The following is a 22,144-nucleotide window of genomic DNA, read 5'->3' on the forward strand; positions in this document are numbered from 1 at the left end:
CGCAGGGCCTGCAAGACGGAGCTCTTCCGCCAGGCTTTTGAGTAGGAGCTGCCGCCACCACTATTCCACCATCGTTACCCCTCGACCATCAATTGTGCAGATATTAAATGGGGTGCGAGATGTTCCTGGATGAAGATGGGATGGTTGTGCTGCTAGGAGGTATGTCGTTGGCCTGGAATGAATAACTTTTACCAGACCCCCATCTTGCAACTACCGATTCAGTGACATCTAGAGCACTGACACTTTAGTGTTTTGTACTGTATTTATCTATTAGTATTTATTTATTGGATTTATATCTGTTTTATTCTGTTTTTATCTGTTTTAACTTTGGCACTTGTGCCTCTTTGTTAGCCGCCCTGAGCCTTCGGGGAGGGCGGGATATAAATCCAATAAATAAATAAAGAATCAAAGCTTGGATATCTGATGAAGGGAGCTTTGACTCTCCAAAGCTCACACCCCGAAAACCTTGCTGTTCTCTGAGGTCATTCTGGATTCGAATCAAGCCTCAGACAGATCAATGGTGTTCTCCTTCCTCATGCTGAACTGGGGGACTTCCTCACCTCTACCGCTATCCAAAGAAACCAAGAGCCTTTTCCCCCTTCACTGTGGAGAGCTTAAGGTGAACATATGAAATCAAATGAGAGCCAGTTTGGTGTAGTGGTTAAGAGCGCGGACTCTAATCTAGGAGAACCGGGTTTGATTCCCCACTCCTCCACTTGCACCTGGCTGGATGACCTTGGGTCAGTCACAAGTTCTCTCAGAGCTGTTCTCTCAAGGGCAGTCCTCGAAAGAGCTCTCTCAGCCCCACCTACCTCACAGGGTGTCTGTTGTGGGGAGGGGAAGGGAAAGGAGTTTGCAAGCCGCTCTGAGACTCCTTTGGGTAGTGAAGGGTGGGGTATAAATCCAATCTCTTCTTCTTCTTCTATGAAATGGCCACACCACTGCCTCCAGTTTGGTATAGTGGTTAAGAGCAGCAGCGGACTAATCTAGAGAACCGGGTTCGATTCCCCAGTCCTCCACATGCAGCCAGCTGGTTGACCTTGGGTCAGACAGTTGTCTCAAGAGCAGTTTCTGTCAAGAGCTCTCTCAGCCCCGCCTACCTCTCAGGGTGTCTGTTGTGGGGAGGGGAAGGGAAAGGAGACTGTAAGCCGCTCTGAGACTCCCAAGTGAAGGGCGGGGTATAAATCCAGCTCTTGTTCTTCCACGGGCAGTGTCAGACAGAGAAAAGTCCTTCCCAGCACCCACTATCTGAAATTCTTGCAACTAGAAATTGCAGGGACTGAACTTGGGGCCTTCTGCAGATAAACCAGCTTCCCTAACACTGAGCCACGGGTTAGAAATTAGATTATGTTGAGCCTTGTTGATTCATCCTATGAACACAAGCAATTATGCTTGTATAAATGCCACAGGGTCATATACATCCAGTAGAACCCTATCCATATTGTGTTCTTTCTTCTATTCTGAGAGACTGGTGTAGTCGTTAAGAGCAATGGACTCTAATCGGGAGGACCAGGTTCGATTCTGCACTCTTCCACATGAAGCCAGCTGGGTGACCTTGGGTCAGTCACAGCTCTTGGAGAGCTCTCTCAGCCCCCAAAAGATGTTTAGCTCGCCACCTAGTGGCGCATAATGCTAAAAGAGCTAGAACTTCGGGCTGCCAGACAGTCTTGTGATTGTCAGCAAGCTGCCATGGTGTTCTGTGTTGCTGGTACCTCTGTACAGTTGCTACCCCCCCCTGCCTGTGCGCTATTATTTTACTCTGCTGTAATGCCTAAGCCAAACAACTGGAGGATGTATTGGGGGAGTTCGCTTCACTGCCAGCTTGTTGCTTTTAGAGCCTGGGAACTGCACCTGTGTTATGTCTGGAGATAGCCTGGTTCTCAGGGAATGAGCGCGAAACCGTTTCCGTCCACCCGCCAGCGGGAAAGTGACCCATTGGTTCTGTACCCATTTCAAATCCCTTTATTATGCTTGCCCTAACTGTTTGTAGTCAGTTCTAACAAAGAACGTGTTTGAGTGTCTTTCCAATGCTTTGAAATAAATTTTGCTTTTCTTGAAAACGTGGATTTATTCTCGATGCTTGGGGATCCAACATATTGTTAGAACTCTCATCGTTCCTGTCGTCCCGAGTCTGGCGACAATGCCATACGATAATTAATTATTATTCTATTCGGAAAGGTAGCTTCAGCACCAGATTGGGTCAAAACTAGCCCAGGGGGACCATATCAGACGAAGGGAGCTTTGACTTTCGAAAGCTTATGCCCCCCCAAATCTTGTTGGTCTCCATGTGCTGCTGGACTCCAGCCCAAGGAGAATGCCTGTCATGATTGAGGGTTTTCTTATTTTCTTCATATCTTGTTTCCCTTCCCTATGTGGTCTTCCTGATCTTTGAACTGCACTGAAGAACTCAGGAAGCGGGGAGGAGGAACCAGAGGACATGCCTGATGAGAGCTAGCTAATAAATTCTGCTTCCTGCTGCCGTGGGCCGGCTTGACCAGCCTGAGTCCCGTGTGGCTGAAGACTCCTCAGGAGTCCAGGAGCCACGTGCAGCCAGCTCAAGTTAATGAATTAGAGACACAGGAGCCTCCAGATTCATTGCCGGCAGCTGACCCTGACAGTGTTCCCTCTAAGCTGAGTTAGTGTGAGCTAGCTCACAGTTTTTTAGCCTCCAGTTCACACATTTTTGTCTCAGGAAGGAGGGGGCTCCAGAGCAAACTAATTTATGCAGCAGCCAAATCGCTCGCTCACAACTTTCATGCCAGTAGCTCACAAAGTAGATTTTTTGCTCACAAGACTCCACAGCTTAGAGGGAACACGGCCTGACACACCCACACACAGCTCTGAAGTAGCCGACCAGTTCCACCATTCATTGAACAGTGAAGGGAAAAGCTTTGGCAAGACTTAAGGACACGCAGACAGAGTGCTCGCCTCTTGGCTCAGCACCAGCTGCTTAATGATAGCAGTTCTGAGTGAGTGCGGGGGGCATCTCCGAGCAGATGGCTGTAAATTAGGCTTGTTAAGGCATGCCTATATAAATCAGACCTGGAGAACTGCGGGTTGCGGAAGTAACTTGCCACAACACTGTGAACTTTGCAACCACAACTCCGGACTCTACCTGCCTCCTGTGACCTTTGGACTGACCCTCAACTTTGCTTTTCGGACCTGCCTTGGACTGCCTTGACTCTGCATTCCTGAACAACCCATGGGCTCTGACTGCTGTTAAACCAGTATTTGACCCCTGGACTGGACTCTTGGCTCTGAGGCCTTGCTTGGTTGGCCTAGCTCTGTTGCCTTACTCTGCCTCTATCCCAGGACACCTGTAAGCCACCTGGCCTTAAGTTTGAGTACCAGAAAAAAGTCTAGAAGAGGCCTTCTCCCATGAAGCAAAACCCCTGTAACACACCCACCGTCCCTTCCCTTCCGGCAGCATGGTGGAACGCTTGCACCCTGCAAATCCAGTCCTAAGTATGGGCCTGAATGTCCCCAGAGGAGAGTCTGTGGGCTTCGGCTCCTACCTGGGCCTGCTCAAGGGAAGAGAACCGTTCCCAGCTGACCAGCGCTGTTGCTTTGCCCTTCTGGGCGTTCCAGACCTCGCCGATCCACTCCGTCAGGGCTTCCGGTGAAGCGGCATGCAGTAGCTGAAGCCTGGCTTCAATGGCCTCTTTCCGGTTCTCATAAAAGCTGTCGGTGTACAGATCCAGGGGGCAGGACTGTGGGGAAACACCAGCGTGCCAGTGCACGCACAGATCACTGAAGCACCTTTGGTACAGACCAGAAACTGGCTTTTTTGAAACTGTATATCTGCAGGAGCTGCGGTGGCTCAAGTGGTTAAGACGCTGAACTGCAGGCTGTGGAAGGTTGGTAGTCCAGCAGTTCGAGACCCGAGTGTGCCGCATGACGGAGTGAGCCCCCGTCTCTAGTTCCCAGCAACCCACCTCTGTTCGTCTCTTGCCTTGAAAACCCTATGGGGGTTACATAAGTACATAAGAGATGCCAGTGTTGGATCAGGCCAAAGGCCCATCCAGTTCAACGCTCTGTATCACACAGTGGCCAGAAATACCAGTGCCATCAGGAGGTTCACCAGTGGGGCCAGGACATTAGAAGCCCTCCCACTGTTGACCCCTCCAAGCACCAAGATGACAGAGCATCACTCCCCCCAGAGCCCCTATCTATACCTTGTGGCTAAGAGCCACTGATGGACCTCTGCTCCATATGCTTATCTAATTCCCATTTGAAGCCATCCATTCTTGTAGCCGCCACCACTTCCTGTGGCAGTGAATTCCATGTTTTCATCACTCTTTGGGTGAAGAAGGACTTCCTTTTATCCGTTCTAACCCGACCGCTCAGCAATTTCATGGAGTGCCCACGAGTTCTTGTATTGTGAGAAAGGGAGAAAAGTACCTCTTTCACTACCTGCTCTTTCCCATGCATAATCTTATAAACCTCAATCATGTCACCCCTCAGTCGTCGTTTCTCCAAGCTAAAGAGCCCTAAGCGCCTTAACCTTTCCTCATAGGGAAAGTGTTCCAACCCCTTTATCATTCGAGTTGCCCTTTTCTGCACTTTTTCCAAAGCTACAATATCCTTTTTAAGGTGCGGGTTGCCATAAGTTGCCAGATCTCGGAAACTAAGCTGGGTCAGCCCTGTTTTGTAGTTGGACGGGAGACCCCCAAGGAAGTCCAGGATCACTACACAGAGGCAGGGCCATGGCAAACCTCCTCTTCACGTCTCTTACCTTAAAAACCCTGTGGGGTCAACCATAAGCCGGCTGCAACTTAAGGGCAAAACACACACACGTGCACACCCCCACCTGGTAAGGGTTCCTGAAGACATCAGGGATTCCATCCATGAAGACGATGTCCCACATCAGGAGCCCGTAGAGCGTGCTGAACGTCGACCCTTCGCCGTGAATGCCTGAATCAGATGTGCAGACGCAGTTGTCATAAGAACATAAGAGACGCCAATGTCGGATCAGGCCAAAGGCCCATCCAGCCCAACACTCTGTATCACACAGTGGCCAGAAATACCAGTGCCATCAGGAGGTCCACCAGTGGGGCCAGGACACTAGAAGCCCTCCCACTGTTGACCCCCCCAATGAGTCATGAGACTCATTTCTTAAAAACGAGGATAAACCAATCTCACAAATTAGTGAACTCCTGAGTTCCTTAGATCTCTTCATCAGGTTTGATGTTTAGTACAAAAGGTGGGTTTACTACTTCTTCCCCATTCTTAGACCAAAGTCATAGAATTATAGAGTTGGGACCTCCAGGGTCATCTAATCCAATCCCCTGCAGCATACCATAGCTTAGAGGGAACATTGGTCGTGAGACTCATTTCTTAAAAACGAGGCTCAACCAATCTCACAAATTAGTGAACATCAGGTTTGATGTTTAGTACAAAAGGTGGGTTTACTTCTTCTTCCCCGTTCTTAGACCAAAGTCATAGAATTATAGAGTTGGAAGGGACCTCAAGGGTCATCTAGTCCAATCCCCTGCAGCATACAGGAAATTCAGAAATAACACCCCCCGTGAACGCTGTTCCACACCCAGAAGATGACAAAAAACCCTCCAGGATCCCCGGCCGAACTGGTCTGGAGAAAAATTCCTTCCTGACCCCAAAGTGGTGATTGGCATTTCCCTGGGTGTGTAAGGAAGGGCCACGAGAACTAAGCCCTGAGGCAACCCTTCCTGCCCTCCCTCTCGTGATCTGCTTAAGTCCTGAACAATAAAGAAAAATTTAAATAAAATAAAACCCATGTCTAAAAACACCTCCTTTCGACAGTTCTCCACAGCCTCTAGAAATCTAGCAACAAAATAAGTACGTTTGGGATCTGACTCCTCTAAGGGAGAAGGGGGATTACCAGAAAATGGGGTGTTATGTCTGGGGCGGTGATGTTCTGCATTCTTGGTGCCTGGGAGGCAACAGTGAGAGGGCTTCCGGAGTTCTGGCCCTGCTGGTGGACCTCCTGAGGGCACCTGGGTTTTGGCCACTGCGTGACACAGAGTGTTGGACTGGATGGGCCATTGGCCTGATCCAACATGGCTTCTCTTATGTCTGGGGCGGTGATGTTCTGCATTCTTGGTGCCTGGGAGGCAACAGTGAGAGGGCTTCCGGAGTTCTGGCCCTGCTGGTGGACCTCCTGAGGGCACCTGGGTTTTGGCCACTGCGTGACGCAGAGTGTTGGACTTCTCTTGTGGTCTTCTCTTGTGGTCTTCTGTCTAGGTCATGTGATGCTCTGTATCCTTGGTGCTTGGGAGGGGCCACAGCGGGAGGTCTTCTGGAGTTCTGGCCCCACTGGTGGGCCTCCTGATGGCCCCTGGGTTTTGGACACTGTGTGACACAGAGTGTCGGCCTGGATGGGCTGTTGGCCTGATCCAACATGGCTTCTCTTACGTCCTTATGACTCGAGCAAGCTCATACCCCAGAAAATCTCATTGGACTCTAAGGTGCCCCATGGCTCGAATCTAGTTCTTCTACTGCAGACCAACACAGCTACACTCTGAAGCTATCCTCATTGCCGACTTGTTATTACAAACTAGCCAAATGCCTCCCAGGCCAGGTAGGCGTATGGAGGGGAGTCCTGAAATCTCCCAGTGGATCAGTGACGGGTTGGGCCACCAGCAACAGGAAGACAGGGAAGATTTTGCCGACCACCCCCATTAAGGTGGGGTGGAGCTGAACCTGCTACCTATCCGAAGCAAGCGACCCCTTTCACTGACAATTCGGAATTAACCACTCCTGTCTGCTGAGCCCTACTTCTTCATCCGCAAAACTCTTCTCTGGGTTCTATTTCTTGGATGCACAGTGGATGGATAATACCATACCTTGGTCAAAGCCCTTCTGCTTGTAGTGGGCCAAGGCCAGTTCCTCTACAGAGCACACGACCACGGACAGCTCGTTATCTTCTCCCCCATCTTCCGGTCCCGGGTCTTCCGTGATGAACACCGATTTCCCCATCCCAGTTTGTGGGCAGAGTTTTCCTTTGATGGTAACCTGAGCAAGAGAGGAAGAAGAGGAGATTGGATTTATACCCCGCCCTTCATTCAGCGTCTCACAGTGGCTTACAGTCTCCCTTCCCCTCCCCACAACAGACACCCTGTGAGGTAGGTGGGGCTGAGAGAGCTCTTTCGAGGACTGCTCATGAGAGACCAGCTCTGAGAGAACTTGTGACTGACTCAAGGTCACACCAGCAGCTGCAAGTGGAGGAGTGGGGAATCAAACCCGGTTCTCCCCGATCAGAGTCCGCGCTCTTAATCACACCAAACTTGCTCTTAAACACTATACCAATCTTGCATAGAGACTTTCCATTCTACATTGTGGAACTTGGTATTCAGAGATACAGACTCCTGACTTGAACTCGGCAACTCCAAGTAAGCAGCAAGCTGAAAACTGGAAAAGGTTGGCGTTTCAGCCGCCATGCCCTTGTTGGCAATTTAACTCCATTTGGGGACTGTCAAATAAGTCTGTTGTCTGGCTGGGGGGAAACCAACTCTCGCTGGCGCCACCCACACCCTCCCTGAAGGCGGCCTTTTCCCTCCTGCGACAGCTCTCTCGTGGGGGTGGCGTGGCACAGAATAACGGGATGGTGGCGGAGACGCCTTGCGAGCGCAGAAACAAGAGGCAGCAAGACCCACGAGCGTGGCGTCCAGACGGCTGGGCATGAGCCCCAAAATAGATGCTCCTACCCAAAAATTCAGGAAAAACAGAATTGTGGGGGGAAATGGCAAAAGACACGTGCCGACGGAATGCAGAAAAATGTGAAATAGAGTTCATGCGTTTTTGCCGTACATGCATAGCGTACGTCTCAGGCCAGGTCCACGCCTCCATCAGAACAAAGCAGAGTGCAGCGACGGTAACCCTCTGCTGTGCCGTTTTATTTATTTGCATCATTTGTACCTCGCCTTTCTCCCTGACGGGGACCCAGGGTGGCTTACACCATTCTCCTCTCCTCCATATCATCCTCACAACAACCCTGTGAGGTAGATTAGGCTGACAGAGTGCGACTGGCCCAAGGTCACCCAGCGAGCTTCCATGGAATGAGTGAAGACTCGAACCCAGCTCTCCCAGATACCAGTCCAACACTCTTCAGCACTACAGCACATGTTCCCTTACATTAATAATTCCCTCTAAGTGGAAAACTAGCACAGTGCACCCGAAGCCTAATGCGCTAGATTTCTTTTTGCAGGGAGGGTTTACACGGGGGAACGCTAGAAACGACCCCCTGTCTGATTATGAAAAGATGGCCTTTTTGCCCCTTCATTTCTAGTAGACTGCGGGGAAATAAAAAATTTCAAAACACGGTTTTACAAAATGGTCTCATGCTCTTGCCCTCCCTGCCAAAAAAAGGCATGACTTCCCACCCCGAAGTCTTAAGAATTTCATAACATGCTCCTCAAAAAAATACCAACTCAAACACTGTAATTATCTTTGTGCCAAAGCAAACTTGCTGGCCATGATGGGCCGCCCACTGCCCAGGCTGTGACAACATTTTTCTCCCTGGATCTTGGAAGGGTTCCGACGTCCGGCATAAGCAAGAAAGACGACCCATGGCAGAATCAGACCAAGGCTACGGGCATCCCCATTTCCAAATGTACTTTCAGAAAACCCAAAAGCACAGTATGAAGTCAGTCATCCTCCACTGGGTGGTCTTCAGAGATACCCTGCCTCTGAACATGGATGTCCTAGTTGATCGGCACAGATGACAGCCAAGCTACAAAAGCACAGAGCGCATGCAAAGGGACAAAAAAAATAACACTAGGTACACTGGATTTCTAAAACTAACCTGGGAAAGGAGCTGTTATATTAATCTGCTACATATTGCACCACAGAATTCCCATCTAGTTATTAAAATCCACTGGGCATAATTTAATAACACGGATATACCATTTAGGGGAAATCTTTGGTACATTCATAAGAACATAAGAGATGCCAATGTTGGATCAGGCCAAAGGCCCATCCAGTCCAACACTCTGTATCACACAGTGGCCAGAAATACCAGGTGCCATCAGGAGGTCCAGCAGTGGGGCCAGGACACTAGAAGACCTCCCACTGTTGACCCCCCCCCAAGCACCAAGATGACAGAGCATCACTTGCCCCGGAGTTCCTATCTATACCTTGTGGCTAACAGCCACTGATGGACCTCTGCTCCATATGCTTATCTAATTCCCTTTTGAAGCCGTCCATGCCTGTAGCCGCCACCACTTCCTGTGGCAGTGAATTCCATGTGTTAATCACTCTTTGGGTGAAGAAGTACTTCCTTTTATCTGTTCTAACCCGACCGCTCAGCAATTTCATGGAGTGCCCACGAGTTCTTGTATTGTGAGAAAGGGAGAAAAGGACCTCTTTCTCTACCTGCTCTATCCCATGCATAATCTTGCAAACCTCGATCATGTCGCCCCTCAGCCGTCGTTTCTCCAAGCTAAAGAGCCCTAAGCGCTTTAACCTTTCCTCATAGGGGAAGTGTTCCAACCCTTTTATCATTCGAGTTACCCTTTTCTGCACTCTTACCAAAGCTAGGGTACCTAGAGGGGAGCTCTTGGTAGATTGCTCCTGTTGGAACTGCAGTTCCCGGGAGGTCGACTGAAACCCTAGCCTGGATGTATGTCGGAATCAGAGTTAACGTCTTCCTTTTTATTCAAGCCAGCAAACATTCAAAGAGCAAAGGAGGAGAAATGGGGAGGAGGCTCTTCCCAGCTGCACATCTCAGCCGTGTTCCCGTCTCCTCCCCGCCTGCAGATCTAAAGGGCTGGGCAAAGCCAGAGGCACGAGCCCTTGGAGGGCAGCCAAAGGGCTCTTGGCTCTTCGGCTCTGGGTGGCAGCCTGGAGGGGGCCTACCTGAAGGAAGTCCCGTTCAGGATGCATCTTTTTTTGTCTGATTGTTGTGATTGTTTTAAGTTCTGTAATTTGGCGTGGAAATTTCTGTAAGCCAGTGTGGGTCCCTTGGGAGGAAAGTGGCACAGAAAGGCCTAAACGATAACAATTTGGTGGGTAAGAATGGGTACGGGGAGGGATGTTGTTTAAAGCTAGAATTTTTTACTATTGCTTGTTAGTTAAAATTATAACTTGCCCTTCCCAAAAAGGGCTCAGGGCAGGTGACAACATAGTGCACGAACAATTAAAATCAGGTAATATAATTAATTCTTAAAACAGCTAAAACCATTAGTTAAAAGATGGCGAATCAAATCTAACAGTTCAGACCCCCCTATAAGCCGGACTGGAGCCACACCAAGCCCTTACTTGCCACCTCATAACCAGAGGTCAACTTTTTTATTATTATTATTATTATTAGAAAAATTAATCACTGTATCTCGGCTTGCATCACCACGTAAGATAAGAGCATCCAACCAGGATCGCAAACCTTGGGAGTCCAAGGACAGCGATGGCGACCTTACCTTCTCTGTCTCTTTCAAGTGCTGGTGCAGATTAAGGGCCAGGCGGTCCCACCAACGGCCTCTGCTGTCGGTGCAATAAACGTCTTGAGCCAGGAGGTCCTCGAGCTGCCCCACGGCGTCCTACATGCAAGGAGGGGCTCCCCGTTAGAACCAGGCAGAAATCTGCCTCCCACCCAACTGTCATGCTGACGACTGAGGGGTGACATGAAAGGGGTTTACAAAATTATGCATGGGGTAGAGAAGGCACAGAAAGAAGGACTTTTCTCCCTTTCTCACAATACAAGAACTAATGAGCAGCAGGCTAAGAACAGATCAAAGGAAGTACCTCTTCATTCAAAGAGTCATGAACACATGAAATTCACTTCCGCAGGAAGTGATGGCGCCTCCAGGCATAGGCAGCTTCAAGAGGGGGACTGGAAGTATCTGTGTGGCCATAGGTAGGGATAATTGATTAACTGTAAGCCGCTCAGAGACCCTTTGGGGGGTTCGAGCGGGGTAGTAAGTCGAAAGATAAATAAATAAAATAAACATCTTGAGCAGAGGTCCATATATGGCTATTAACCACAAGGTATAGATGGCTCAAGTGGCTAAGACGTTGAACTGCAGACCGGAAGGTCGGTAGTTCAGCAGTTCAAGTCCTGAGTGCCGCATGACGGAGTGAGCTCCCGTCTCTGGCCCCAGCTCCTGCCAACCTAGCAGTTTGAAAGCATGGAATTGCAAGTAGATAAACAGGTACCGCTTTGGTGGGAACGTAACAGCGTTCTGTGCGCCTCAGCGTCTAGTTATGCCAGCCACATGACCATGGAAATGTCTTTAGACAGCGCTGGCTCTCTGGCTTGGAAAAAGAGATGAGCACTGCATCCCTAGAGTCGGATTCGAATGGCTTTCAAGCAAGGGAAACCTTTACCTTTAACTCTGTCTGGGTTAGTGATGCTCTGTCTTCTTGGTGCTTGCGGGAGGCAACAGCGGGAGGGCTTCTGGAGTTCTGGGCCTGCTGGTGGACCTCCTGATGGCACCTAGGTTTTTGCCACTGTGTGACACAAAGTGATGGACAGGATGGGCCACTGGCCTGTTCCAATGTTGTTCTCCAGATTAGAGTCCACCGCTCTTAACCCCTACAACCAAACTGGCTTGTGCATGTGTAGACAGGGAAAACCATGCAGGGGTGTAAGAATCCCTTTTCACACACACCCCCGTACAGCCCTCATCCTGAAGGGAACACAGATCTTTAGGAAAGTACGAGCCGTCTTGGATTCCCAACTTCTTACCTCGTACATGCGAAGTCTCTGCAAGATCTCGACACCCCGAGACAGGATCCGGGTATACACCCACCCAAACGTGAAGCACCGGAGGTATTCTGGGAGGGCTGCGTGATGCCTACCAGGAAAAACACACCTCGTTTGTATAACACGGGAAGGTTCTCACATTCAGAAAGCCGACTGCCAAGATCTTCCTGGTGGTTAAGCGCTGATTGTCACATGCTATGTGAATCCTCCCCCTCGACGTGTCGGTGACAGAAATGATTGTATGAGAAGCCCCGCCAGTTCTGTTCAAAGATCCCGGGAACTGCTTGCTGAACAGTAAACGCGGCTCCTCGTTCGCAGATGGGGGCCCACAGAAAATTATGCCACACACAAACAGAGAGAATTGGGATTTTGTCTCCATGGAACACAGAAACGTAGCTGCCATCCTTAAACTGGAAATCTGCCATTTTTTAAGGACTTGGTTGTCTTTCCACGTGGAGGCTCATTTGGAAACGTTAGAGCGCCAGAGTGTGACGTCAAAAAAAGGTGGAACCTTCTGCATCAGGCTAACGAACGGTGTTCTTGGGCAGGCCCTGGTCATCTGAAGGGGATTTTTGCAGGAGAACTTCCCTATGGATTTCAACTTGCCCCTTTCACCACCAGTTAGTTCTCAAGAAGGACTGACATAGGTATACCCACCAGTTACTGCTTTGGCACTGTTACGTCACCACCCCAATCGGCGGTCCCTTCCGTGCTGGATTCGTACCACCCCTAACAGGCTGGTATCGGTTTCGCACAGGATCATGGTTTAGGGAGTGTGAGCAGGGTCAGAGGTCTGTGAGTTCCCAACCACACTGCTTCCATGGATTTCCTCCTTTCGCCCTGGTTAAAGGCACAGAGCATACCAGCCTACTCCACAAATCATGGAAGTGTCACCCCCAATATGGTGGCAGAAAGCGCTGTCAAGCTGTAGCCATCTGATGGCAATTCTATAGAGTTTCCAAGGCAAGAGACATTCAGAGGTGGGTTGCCATTGCCTGCCTCTGCGGAGCAACCCTGGACTTCCTTGGGGGTCTCCCACTCAGGTGCTAACCAGGGTCGACCCTGCTTAGTTTCTGAGATCTGATGAGACTGAGCTTGCCAGGTCAAGGCAAGAGACAAACAGAGGTGGTCTGCCATTGCCTGCCTCTGCGTAGCAACCCTGGACTTCCTTGGGGGCCTCCCACTCAAGTGCTAACCAGGGTCGACCCTGCTTAGCTTCTGAGATCTGATGAGACTGAGCTTTTGCCAGGTCAAGGCAAGAGACAAACAGAGGTGGTTTGCCATTGCCTGCCTCTGCGTAGCAACCCTGGGCTTCCTTGGTGGTCTCCTACTCAAGTGCTAACTAGGGCTGACCCTGCTTAGCTTCTGAGATCTGATGAGACTAACTTGCCAGGTCAAGGCAAGAGACAAACAGAGGTGGTTTGCCATCGCCTGCCTCTGCATAGCAACCCTGGGCTTCCTTGGGGGTCTTCCACTCAAGTGCTAACTAGGGCTGACCCTGCTTACCTTCCGAGATCTGACAAGATCAGGACAGTCTGGGCTATCCGGATCAGGGCTCACCCCCCCCCCCCCAAATAACCGACCAGATTTTCCTGCAGTCTTTCGCGGCTTCCCCACTTTTTCCTTGATTTTTTTAAAAAAATTCTGCCAATTGCTGCTTAGCCTTAAAGCTACAAAGCAAGGGGTTTTTTGGTGTGTTCTCTTGCATCAAGCCGTTCGAGTATTATAGTTGCCTACAAATTCTCCTGCAAGATTTTCTGAGGTGTGCAGGGAAGGCCCATCCCTTCGTTCCCACGTTACCTCAGTGAAGCCAAATCCTCGAGGCTTCTGAAAACAGGCAACTTCGTGGGCTTTAGGCTATTTATGGCCAAGAATACAACTCCTTTTTCAAAGCTGCACCAGAAACAAGATCCTACTGGTGATCCCCGACCCAAAAGATGTCCCTCTGGCCTTGACCAGGGCCCAGGGCCTTTTCAGTGGTGGCTCCATACTGGTGGAATGAGCTCCCGCTAGAGATCAGGGCCCTGCGGGACCTTTTACAGTTCCGCAGGGCTTGTAAGACGGAGCTCTTCCACCATGCTTTTGGGTGTGGCAAAGGATGTCAAATATCATCTGGCCCCTCCTGTTACCTTTCTATTACCATCGGTACCATGGTCTTCACATTTCGAGGACATTGAACGATAATCGTCTTGGTTTACCCAAGGTAAAAGGTAAAGGTTCCCTTGCTCGAAAGCTAGTCGAATCCGACTCTAGGGTTGCGGTGCTCATCTCCGTTTCCAAGCCGAAGAGCCAGCGCTGTCCGAAGACGTTTCCGTGGTCATGTGGCCGGCATGACTAAACACCAAGGCGCACAGAATGCTGTTACCTTCCCACCGAAGTGGTACCCATTTATCTACTTGCAATTTCTTGCTTTCGAACTGCTAGGTTGGCAGGAGCTGGAACTAGAGATGGGAGCTCACTCAGTCATGCGGCAACCCGGGTCTCGAACTGCTGAACTACTGACCTTCCACAGCCTGCAGTTCAGCGTCTTAACCACTTGAGGTAGGGTACTTATAATCTGGAATCCCTTGAGGGATGTAGCCCTTTCTGTCTTTTAATTGTCTAACACCAGGGCACCAGTGTAATAGTTGTGATGTACTTTGATCACCGTCATTCAAGGGTTAAGCTTATAGTTTTAATCTTGATCTTATTGTTTTATGCGAATGTTGTAACCCGCCCTGAGCCCGCTTGTGGGAAGGGACAGGATAGAAACTGAACCAAATACATAAATACTTCTGCCTCTTGCAAACGATCTTTTCCCTCCCTCCCCGAGTTCATACCTCAGAGAAGGATGCGTCTCCAACGTCCGCCAGGTGTCCTCCGCAGCCTTGTACAACCTGTGCGCCTCTTCCCAGTCTCGATTCGCCATGGCCACAGCGATGTCATTGGAGGTGTGCACGGCGGTGGCGTATCTGGGGCAAATGAGTCGTGCTGTGATTTTTATCGGGATGTTGAATGCCCTGCCTTATCACCCGGGCTTGAGTTTCTTTCACATATATGGCTTTTTTTGAATTACAACCTTAACTCTATATAGAAAAGGTTGGTGAGTTTACTAGTTTGGAAGTTCCGAGCCTGCCTTTTAGAAATCGGTTACGATATTATTGCAGAGGCCACTGTTACTGGTTTTGAGGGGCTTTTTTTTAGTATACTCTGAGAATATTGTTAAGATACCATTTTGGAAGCTTCCAAGCTTTAAGTACTGACAGGATGGTTTCCGCTTATGTAAGATTTATGTATAAAAATGCACACAAAAAGCACAGCTGCTAAGGCTTGAGCTTCCATCCATTTAGAAGAGAAGAAGAAGAGATTGGATTTATACCCCGCCCTTCACGACCCAAAGGTGTCTCAGAGCAGGTTATAAACTCCTTTCCCTTCCCCTCCCCACAACAGACACCCTGTGAGGTGGGTAGGGCTGAGAGAGCTCTGACAGAAACTGCTTTTTTTCAAGAACAGCTCTGACAGAACTGTGGCTTGCCCAAGGTCATCTAGCGTAGCGGGGAGGGCGGGGTACAAATTGAACCAATAAATAAATAAAAGTGAAGGAGTGGGGAATCAAACCCGGTTCTCCCAGATTAGAGTCCGCGCACTTAACCACTACACCAAACTGGCTCTCTAGATGGCCCGTCTTCAGTTGTAACCTTCACTCCGAACAGAAACTGTTGGTGAGTTTACTATGATACTGTATTTTTTGAGAGCTTTGCGGTGCCCTTACAGAGTAGTTTGAGAATATTGTTAAGATACTATTTTAGAAGCCTCTGTAATTGGCTTTGAGGATGCATATCTAGAGTTTTGAGAATACTGTTATCACCTGGACAGGCAGGGTACATCACAGCCCCCAAACCCATGAGCTGAGCCCCAGCGCCTATTTGGAAGTGCCAGTACTGTGAGAAGTGACCGATATTCCCACGGGGGCCCACACTGGCATAGCTGGAGGTGGCAAAGCAGAGGTGAGGATACTTTGTTCAGGGAAGCCAGATACCCAGAGAGAAGGAGGTGGGCACAACCCTCTCCCTGATACACGGTGGATCTGGGTTGACCACTTCCTTTCTCCCTTCCTGGAGAAGCAAGAAGGGGCATACGAACCCCATGTTGTTCCTCCTCGTGCTCTAAAGGAAAAACCCAGGAGCCAAACGAAGGGCAAGCGCCACAAGACGGACCGCCAGCCCACCTTCTTACCTGAGGAAGTCCTCCCGATCCTGAAATATCAGATGTTCTGGCTTGACTGTGTAAGCCGGGAAAGCCGTCCGGCCCAGGTTGACCAGCAGCAGGGTGGAGAGCGCTTTCTGGCCGCCGCTCCCGGCCTCTTCCTCCTCCATCGGGTCCGTCAGGGTGAAGAGCAGCAGAACCCGCGAGAAGACATCCCGTGGGCCTTTGCAGAGCCGGATGGACTTCCCAGCCAGATCCTTTGCCCTGGGCACCAAGCATAAATTGACTCTCCTGTCTTTCATGTGGGGCCACAAACATTTTTTTTTAAACTTCATTAGGGATGGGCATGAAAAAAGGGCGGCTCGGGGAGGCCCACGAACCGAACCCTGAACCAAACTGATCCACAAAGGCCCACCCAAGCCAAGCCAAGCCAGCGAGTTGGATTCCCCCTTTCCAGGGGACCGCCCTGGAAGGGTTAAATGGCTGCTAGCCATTTAACCCTCCGGTTTTGCTCCCCACCACTTCAAGGGGGGGGGGAGTGAAACCTAAGGTTTTAATGACTTGCAGCCATTTAACCACTGAGCGGGTCTGCTGGTCAACAGTTAGGTTTAAATGGCTGGCCAGCCATTTAACCCTTCGGTTCGCTCCCTGCAAAACCAAAAGGTTCAATGGCTGCCAGCCAACCATTTAAACCTAACAGCTGACTGGCGGATCTGCTCAGCGGTTAGGTTTAAATGGCTGGCCCCAAATAGCCAAACCGAACCGGCCAAAAGTCCGGTAAATGTTTGGGGAAGGCACCTTCTCCGAACATCCGTTCCCGAGCTCTGAAGCAGCCCAAGTTCGGCACAAATTTTGGTTCGTGAGCAGGTTTCGTGCCTATCCCTATACTTCATTTACACCCTGCCTGCCTCCCCAGTGGGGGACCCCAAGTGGCTTACAGTACTCCTCCCCCTTCTCCTTTTTATCTTAGCAACAACCCTGTGAGGTAGATCAAGCTGAGAGTGTGTCACTGGCCCAAGGTTGCCCAGCAAGCTTCCGTGGCACAGTGGGGATTTGAACCTGGGTCCCCGGACCCTAGTCTGACCCTCTAATCACTGCACCACACTGGCTCTCTAAAACGAAGGGATTCTCGAGCACTGGGTACAATACGGTGTGGGCATATTCAACCATTTGGGTGACATGAGGGCAGGACTCTGGGTTGGGTCAGCGCACACCCAGTTCCGCCCTCCCCGGAGTTTACCTTTTCAGAATCACGCTCCCAATGCCCGATTCCTTGCTGCTGAAGATGGAGCGCTGCTTCGCCAGCTTGAAGAATCCCTCCAGGAGCTGCTGCTTCTGAGCGTTCGGGTTTGCCAGGTGGAACGTCTGCGCCAAGGTCTTCAACTCGGGGGCAGAGAGCAGGTCGAGCACTTCGGCCAAATCTCGCAGATCCGAGTCTGTAGGGGCACAGAGAAGACCGCGAGAACCATCTCGAGACGTCTTCCCGGAGGTGAAGAAACCCAGAATCCTGTACGGCTGCCGTCTTTCAAGACAAACGTGAAAGCGGCGGAGTGCGAGTCATAAGAACATAAGAGATGCCAATGTTGGATCAGGCCAAAGGCCCATCCAGTCCAACACTCTGTATCACACAGTGGCCAGAAATACCAGTGCCATCAGGAGGCTCGCTCACAACTTTAATGCCAGTGGCTCACAAAGTAGAATTTTTGCTCACAAGACTCCACAGCTTAGAGGGAACATTGGCCACAGCAGGCGGGCGGAGGGGGCGAGCTGCAAATGCAGGGGGGGCGGGATCGCTCGAGGGGAGGGGGCCTGTGCTCCCCCCCCCAATTCCCCCAGTGACCCCTGCTCTATGCCCAGAGGAAAGCAAAAAAACCCTCCAGGATCCCTGGGCCAATCTGGCCTGGAGGAGCATTCCTTCCTGACCCCACAGTGGCAATTGGCTTAACCCTGGGCATATAAGAAATGGCCCCGAGAACTGAGCACTGGCTCATCCCTTCCTGCCCTCCTCCTCAGGATCTGCCTAAATTCACAGGATCACCTAGCCTCTGTTTAGAAACCTCCCAAGGAGGAGAGCCCACCCCCAACTCCCGAGGAAGCCCGTCCCGCTGAGCCACTCTAACCGTCAGGAAGTTCTTCCTCATGTTTAGCCGAAAACTCTTCTGATTTAATTTCAAATTTCAGTTTGACTTAATCTCTCCATTTAAAAATACGGGCGCCTGTAGAAAAAAAAAAGGAATAAGAAAAAAAAACCCATTCTTGCTTGCCTTTTCCTCATGAGCTAGCTTTCAACATGCAGGGAGTTCCTTGGGCTTGCATTCTGACCTCCCATCGCGTGATATTGCTGAACAGGCAGCTTCATGGGAACCCCAGCACACTTTTTCGTCAATGGACATACCTGACTCTAGGAATCCGGCTCCAACGAGCTCTTCGATGTACGGGAACAAGTCATCGCCGATCTCGACGTACTTCAGCTTGCTGGTTTTTATCCAGCTCAGTTTGCGTTGAAAGAGCCTGACGTATAACTTCTGTCCACCGCCTGAAGTTTCAGTACAGGGAGAGAAGAAGAAGAGATTGGATTTCTACCCCGCCCTTCACTACCCAAAGGTGTCTCAGAGCAGCTTACAAACTCCTTTCTCTTCCCCTCCCCACAACAGACACCCTGTGAGGTAGGTGGGGCTGAGAGAACTTTTGACAGGAACTGCTCTTTTTCAAGAACAGCTGTGCCAGAGTTATGGCTTGCCCAAGGTCATCCAGCCAGGTGCAAGTGGAGGAGTGGGGAATCAAACCCGGTTCTCCCAGATTAGAGTCCGCGCACTTAACCACGACACCAAAGTGGTAGGAAGTGAGGATAGAGTGAGAAGTGCTTTCAAGGGACGGATCGCGCACCGGGAGAATAACTACAGGCCCTTTGAAATGGCTTAAGCAAAGTAGACAGCCCAAATATAAGCCGACGACACCTACCTTTAACGTGCAATGCAACAAATTCATTCCTGGTCCTCGGCCGTTATGAGAGGAGCAGCTAGAAAAGCTAAGCAGGAAGCCGGTTCCCATCTCATCTCTGCCACTGATTCACTACCTGGCCTTTGGCAAATCTCTCTTGGCCCCCAATCCACGGGGATGCTAAGAACGATGTGCTTCATAGGATTCCCAGACAACCAGTACAGTGTAGTGTTTACAGCATCAGACGTAAGGACTGGGGATAGCTGGATTCGAACCCACGCTTGCCACGGGACTCATGAAGAGACCCTGTGCCGGTCCCTCTGTTAGCTTGTCCACCCATGTGAGGAGATACCAAGCCCCCATTAAAAGTATCAGAAGCTCCCTGCATGCAGATCAGCCCTGTAGAAAGATCCTTGCTCTCCTTTCCCTGACGCACTAGCTTTCCATATGCGAGGACCAATGCTCCCTCTAAGCTGTGGGGTCTTCTGAGCAAAAATTCTACTTTGTGAGCGACTGGCATTACAGTTGTGAACGAGCGATTTGGCCGCTGTATACGTTAGTTTGCTTTGCAGCCACCCATCCTGAGCTAAGATGAAAATGTGTGAGCCGGAGGGTAAAAAGCTGTGAGCTGGCTCACACTAACTCAGCTTAGAGGGAACACTGGCAAGGACTGACCTGGATCTAGTGACTGCTAACTCCACTGGGGTTCAGAGGTACACTATCCCCAACCATGGAGGCTCCATCTAGTCATCACAACCAACAGCCAGGGGTGGACCTCTCCCCTCCATGCATATTTCCAACCCCCCCCCTTTGAAAGCCACCTAAATTATTGGCCAGTCACTCCATCCTGTAGCATTGGAGGCCACAAGCATGCACTTCTCACAGACTTCCTTGCAAGGTCAGTATGAAGAAGAAGAGATTGGATTTATATCCTGCCCTTCACTCAGCATCTCAGAGCGGCTTACAGTCTCCTTTTCCTCCCTCCTTTTCCTGTGAGGGGTAAGGTGGGGCCGAGAGAGCTCTGAGAGGACTGCTCTTGAGAGAACAGCTCTAAGAGAACTGTGACTGACCCAAGGTCGCCCAGCTGGCTGCATGTGGAGGAGTGGGGGATCAAACCCGGTTCTCCCAGATTAGAGTCCGTGCTCTTAACCACTTGACCAAACTGGAACACACAAAGCTGCCTTATACTGAATCAGACCCTTGGTCCATCAAAGTCAGTGCTGTCTACTCAGACTGGTAGCCGCTCTCAAGGGTCTTTCCCATCACCTCCTGCCTGGTCCTTTTAACTGGAGATGCCAGGGATTGAACCTGGGACCTTCTGCCTGCCAAGCAGATACTCTACCCCTGAGCCAGGGTCTTAGGCTGAGGTCTTTCACATCACCCCCTACCCGATCCTTTTAACTGGAGGTGCTGAGGATTGAACCTGGGACCTTTGGCATGCCAAGCAGAGCCCCCCACACCTTTTCAACAAAGACCAGGGCAAAGAAGAATGGCTTGGAAAAGAATTGTAGGCCCTGTTTCTGTAGAATTCAGCTTCATCTCCAAGTCCCTGCAGAGCGGCACAGGAGACGGCCCTCCAGCCGCCGCCGCGCCTCCTAGAATGGAAAATATCGTGCAAGCGGGACGCTACAGCGTCTTTTTGCCTGGCCCTGATCAACAGCCCGACATCAAAGGCTCGGAGCCGCAGAAATCAAGCACGCTTCTTAGCAGAAAGCAACGGATTTCGGAGCGTGCGCATTATGCAAATGGCTCTCCTAAGGGCGTCCCACATCCACTCATAGCAACAGGCTTGTGGCTTCGTCAAAAGGCCTCTCTGCTCATTGGCTATACGCTAGTCTCAGCGGATCCACGGAAAATAGGTTAGTCCACCCCAAGGTAGACGGCCGTTTGTCCCTGTGCTATGCCCAAGGCCAGCTGGCATCAAGGCAAACTATTCCCCCTCTGTTTCACAGGGTAGCCGTGTTGGTTTGCACTAGAAGAGCGACATTTGAGTCCAGTAGATCCTTAGGAGGGGGATGTGAAATGGTACAAGATAGCCTGATCTCGTCATCTCAGAAGCTAAGCAGGGTCAGTACTTCATCATGTCACATGTTAATTTGTTGCTCAGCCCATCTATGAGTTTGAACCTTCCCTACCATTCCAATCAATGCTCCCTCTAAGCTGCGGTGTCTTGTGAGCAAAAATTCTACTTTGTACGCTACCGGCATTAAAGTTGTGAGCGAGCGATTTGGCTGCGGCACAAACTAGTTTGCTCTGGAGCCCTCCTTCCTGGGCTAAGACAAAAATGTGTGAGCCGGAGGCTAAAAACTTGTGAGCCAGCTCACACTAACTGAGCTTAGAGGGAACATTGATTCCAATGTATTTGAAAAAGTGTGCCTGCACATGAAAGCTCATACCTCGAATAAAACTTTGTTGGTCTTAAAGGTGCCCCTTTGTTCTGTGTAACTTTGTAACTAAGCTTCATTAAAGGTTAACGTAAAGGTTTCCCTTGCTCGAAAGCCAATTGAATCTGACTCGAGGGTTGCGGTGCTCATCTCCATTTCCATGCCGAAGAGCCAGCACTGTCCGAAGATGTCTCCGTGGTCATGTGGCCGGCATGAGTAGACGCCGAGGTGCACGGAACGCTGTTACCTTCCCACAAAAAAGTTCCCTATTTATCTACTTGCAGTTTCTTGCTTTCGAACTGCTAGGTTGGCAGGAGCTGGGGCCAGAGACAGGCGCTCACTCTGTCACACGGCACTCGGGTCTCGAACTGCCGACCTTCCGGTCTGCAGCTCAGCGTCTTAACCTCTGAGCCACCTGGTGCAAACACGCTTCTGCACGTGTAGCTTTAATGCACTCTGCTAAACCAGTTCTGGGAACTAGATTAACTATACCAGGTATCCCGACAAGACTTTGTTCTGTTGCCTCGGACCAACACGGCGGCCCACCTGAGGTGCTAGGCTCACACTCTTAACCACTATCCCACGCCGGCTCTGCTCCTGTTCAAACATCCGTTGGCAGTCCTTGGGTCGGCTGGAACTGGGGCTATGTGGTTTGGCTGGGTCTGCACAACGTCAGGGATGGGTTGGCCCTGTAACTTACAGGTAAAGTCCCCAGAGAAGTCTTCACAGCCCCGAAAAGCTGCTGGGGAGCTATGGAGAAGCCAAGCTAAACACCAATGCAGCTGGCAGCTTCCAAGACAGGCAGCGGCAACGGGCACTGCTTACCAGGTTGAAGCTAAGCAGCCCCTGTCAGTCTGCCAACCTCACCAGAGCCAGTTTGGTGTAGTGGTTAGGAGCAGACTCTAATCTGGAGAAACGGGTCTGATTCCCCACTTCTCCACATGCAGCTGCTGGTGTG

General features: G+C 50.5%; 1 protein-coding gene across 1 annotated transcript in view; it reads right to left on the reverse strand.

Moving 5' to 3' along the window:
* Window positions 1-22,144, reverse strand: part of FAN1 (FANCD2/FANCI-associated nuclease 1) — a 29,505-nt gene that overhangs the window by 3,908 nt on the left and 3,453 nt on the right. The window contains exons 3-11 of the mRNA XM_015419492.1: window positions 18,258-18,398; window positions 17,103-17,298; window positions 15,893-16,126; window positions 14,497-14,628; window positions 11,660-11,768; window positions 10,358-10,511; window positions 6,825-7,124; window positions 4,811-4,914; window positions 3,516-3,710 (exon numbers count right to left, since the gene is read on the reverse strand). Of these exons, the coding sequence (XP_015274978.1) occupies window positions 3,516-3,710; window positions 4,811-4,914; window positions 6,825-7,124; window positions 10,358-10,511; window positions 11,660-11,768; window positions 14,497-14,628; window positions 15,893-16,126; window positions 17,103-17,298; window positions 18,258-18,398 (1,565 nt within the window). The remainder of the gene's footprint in view (window positions 1-3,515; window positions 3,711-4,810; window positions 4,915-6,824; window positions 7,125-10,357; window positions 10,512-11,659; window positions 11,769-14,496; window positions 14,629-15,892; window positions 16,127-17,102; window positions 17,299-18,257; window positions 18,399-22,144) is intronic.

Source organism: Gekko japonicus, unplaced genomic scaffold, assembly GCF_001447785.1.
Source record: "Gekko japonicus isolate JY-2015 unplaced genomic scaffold, Gekko_japonicus_V1.1 scaffold653, whole genome shotgun sequence".
Taxonomy (NCBI): Eukaryota; Metazoa; Chordata; class Lepidosauria; order Squamata; family Gekkonidae; genus Gekko; species Gekko japonicus.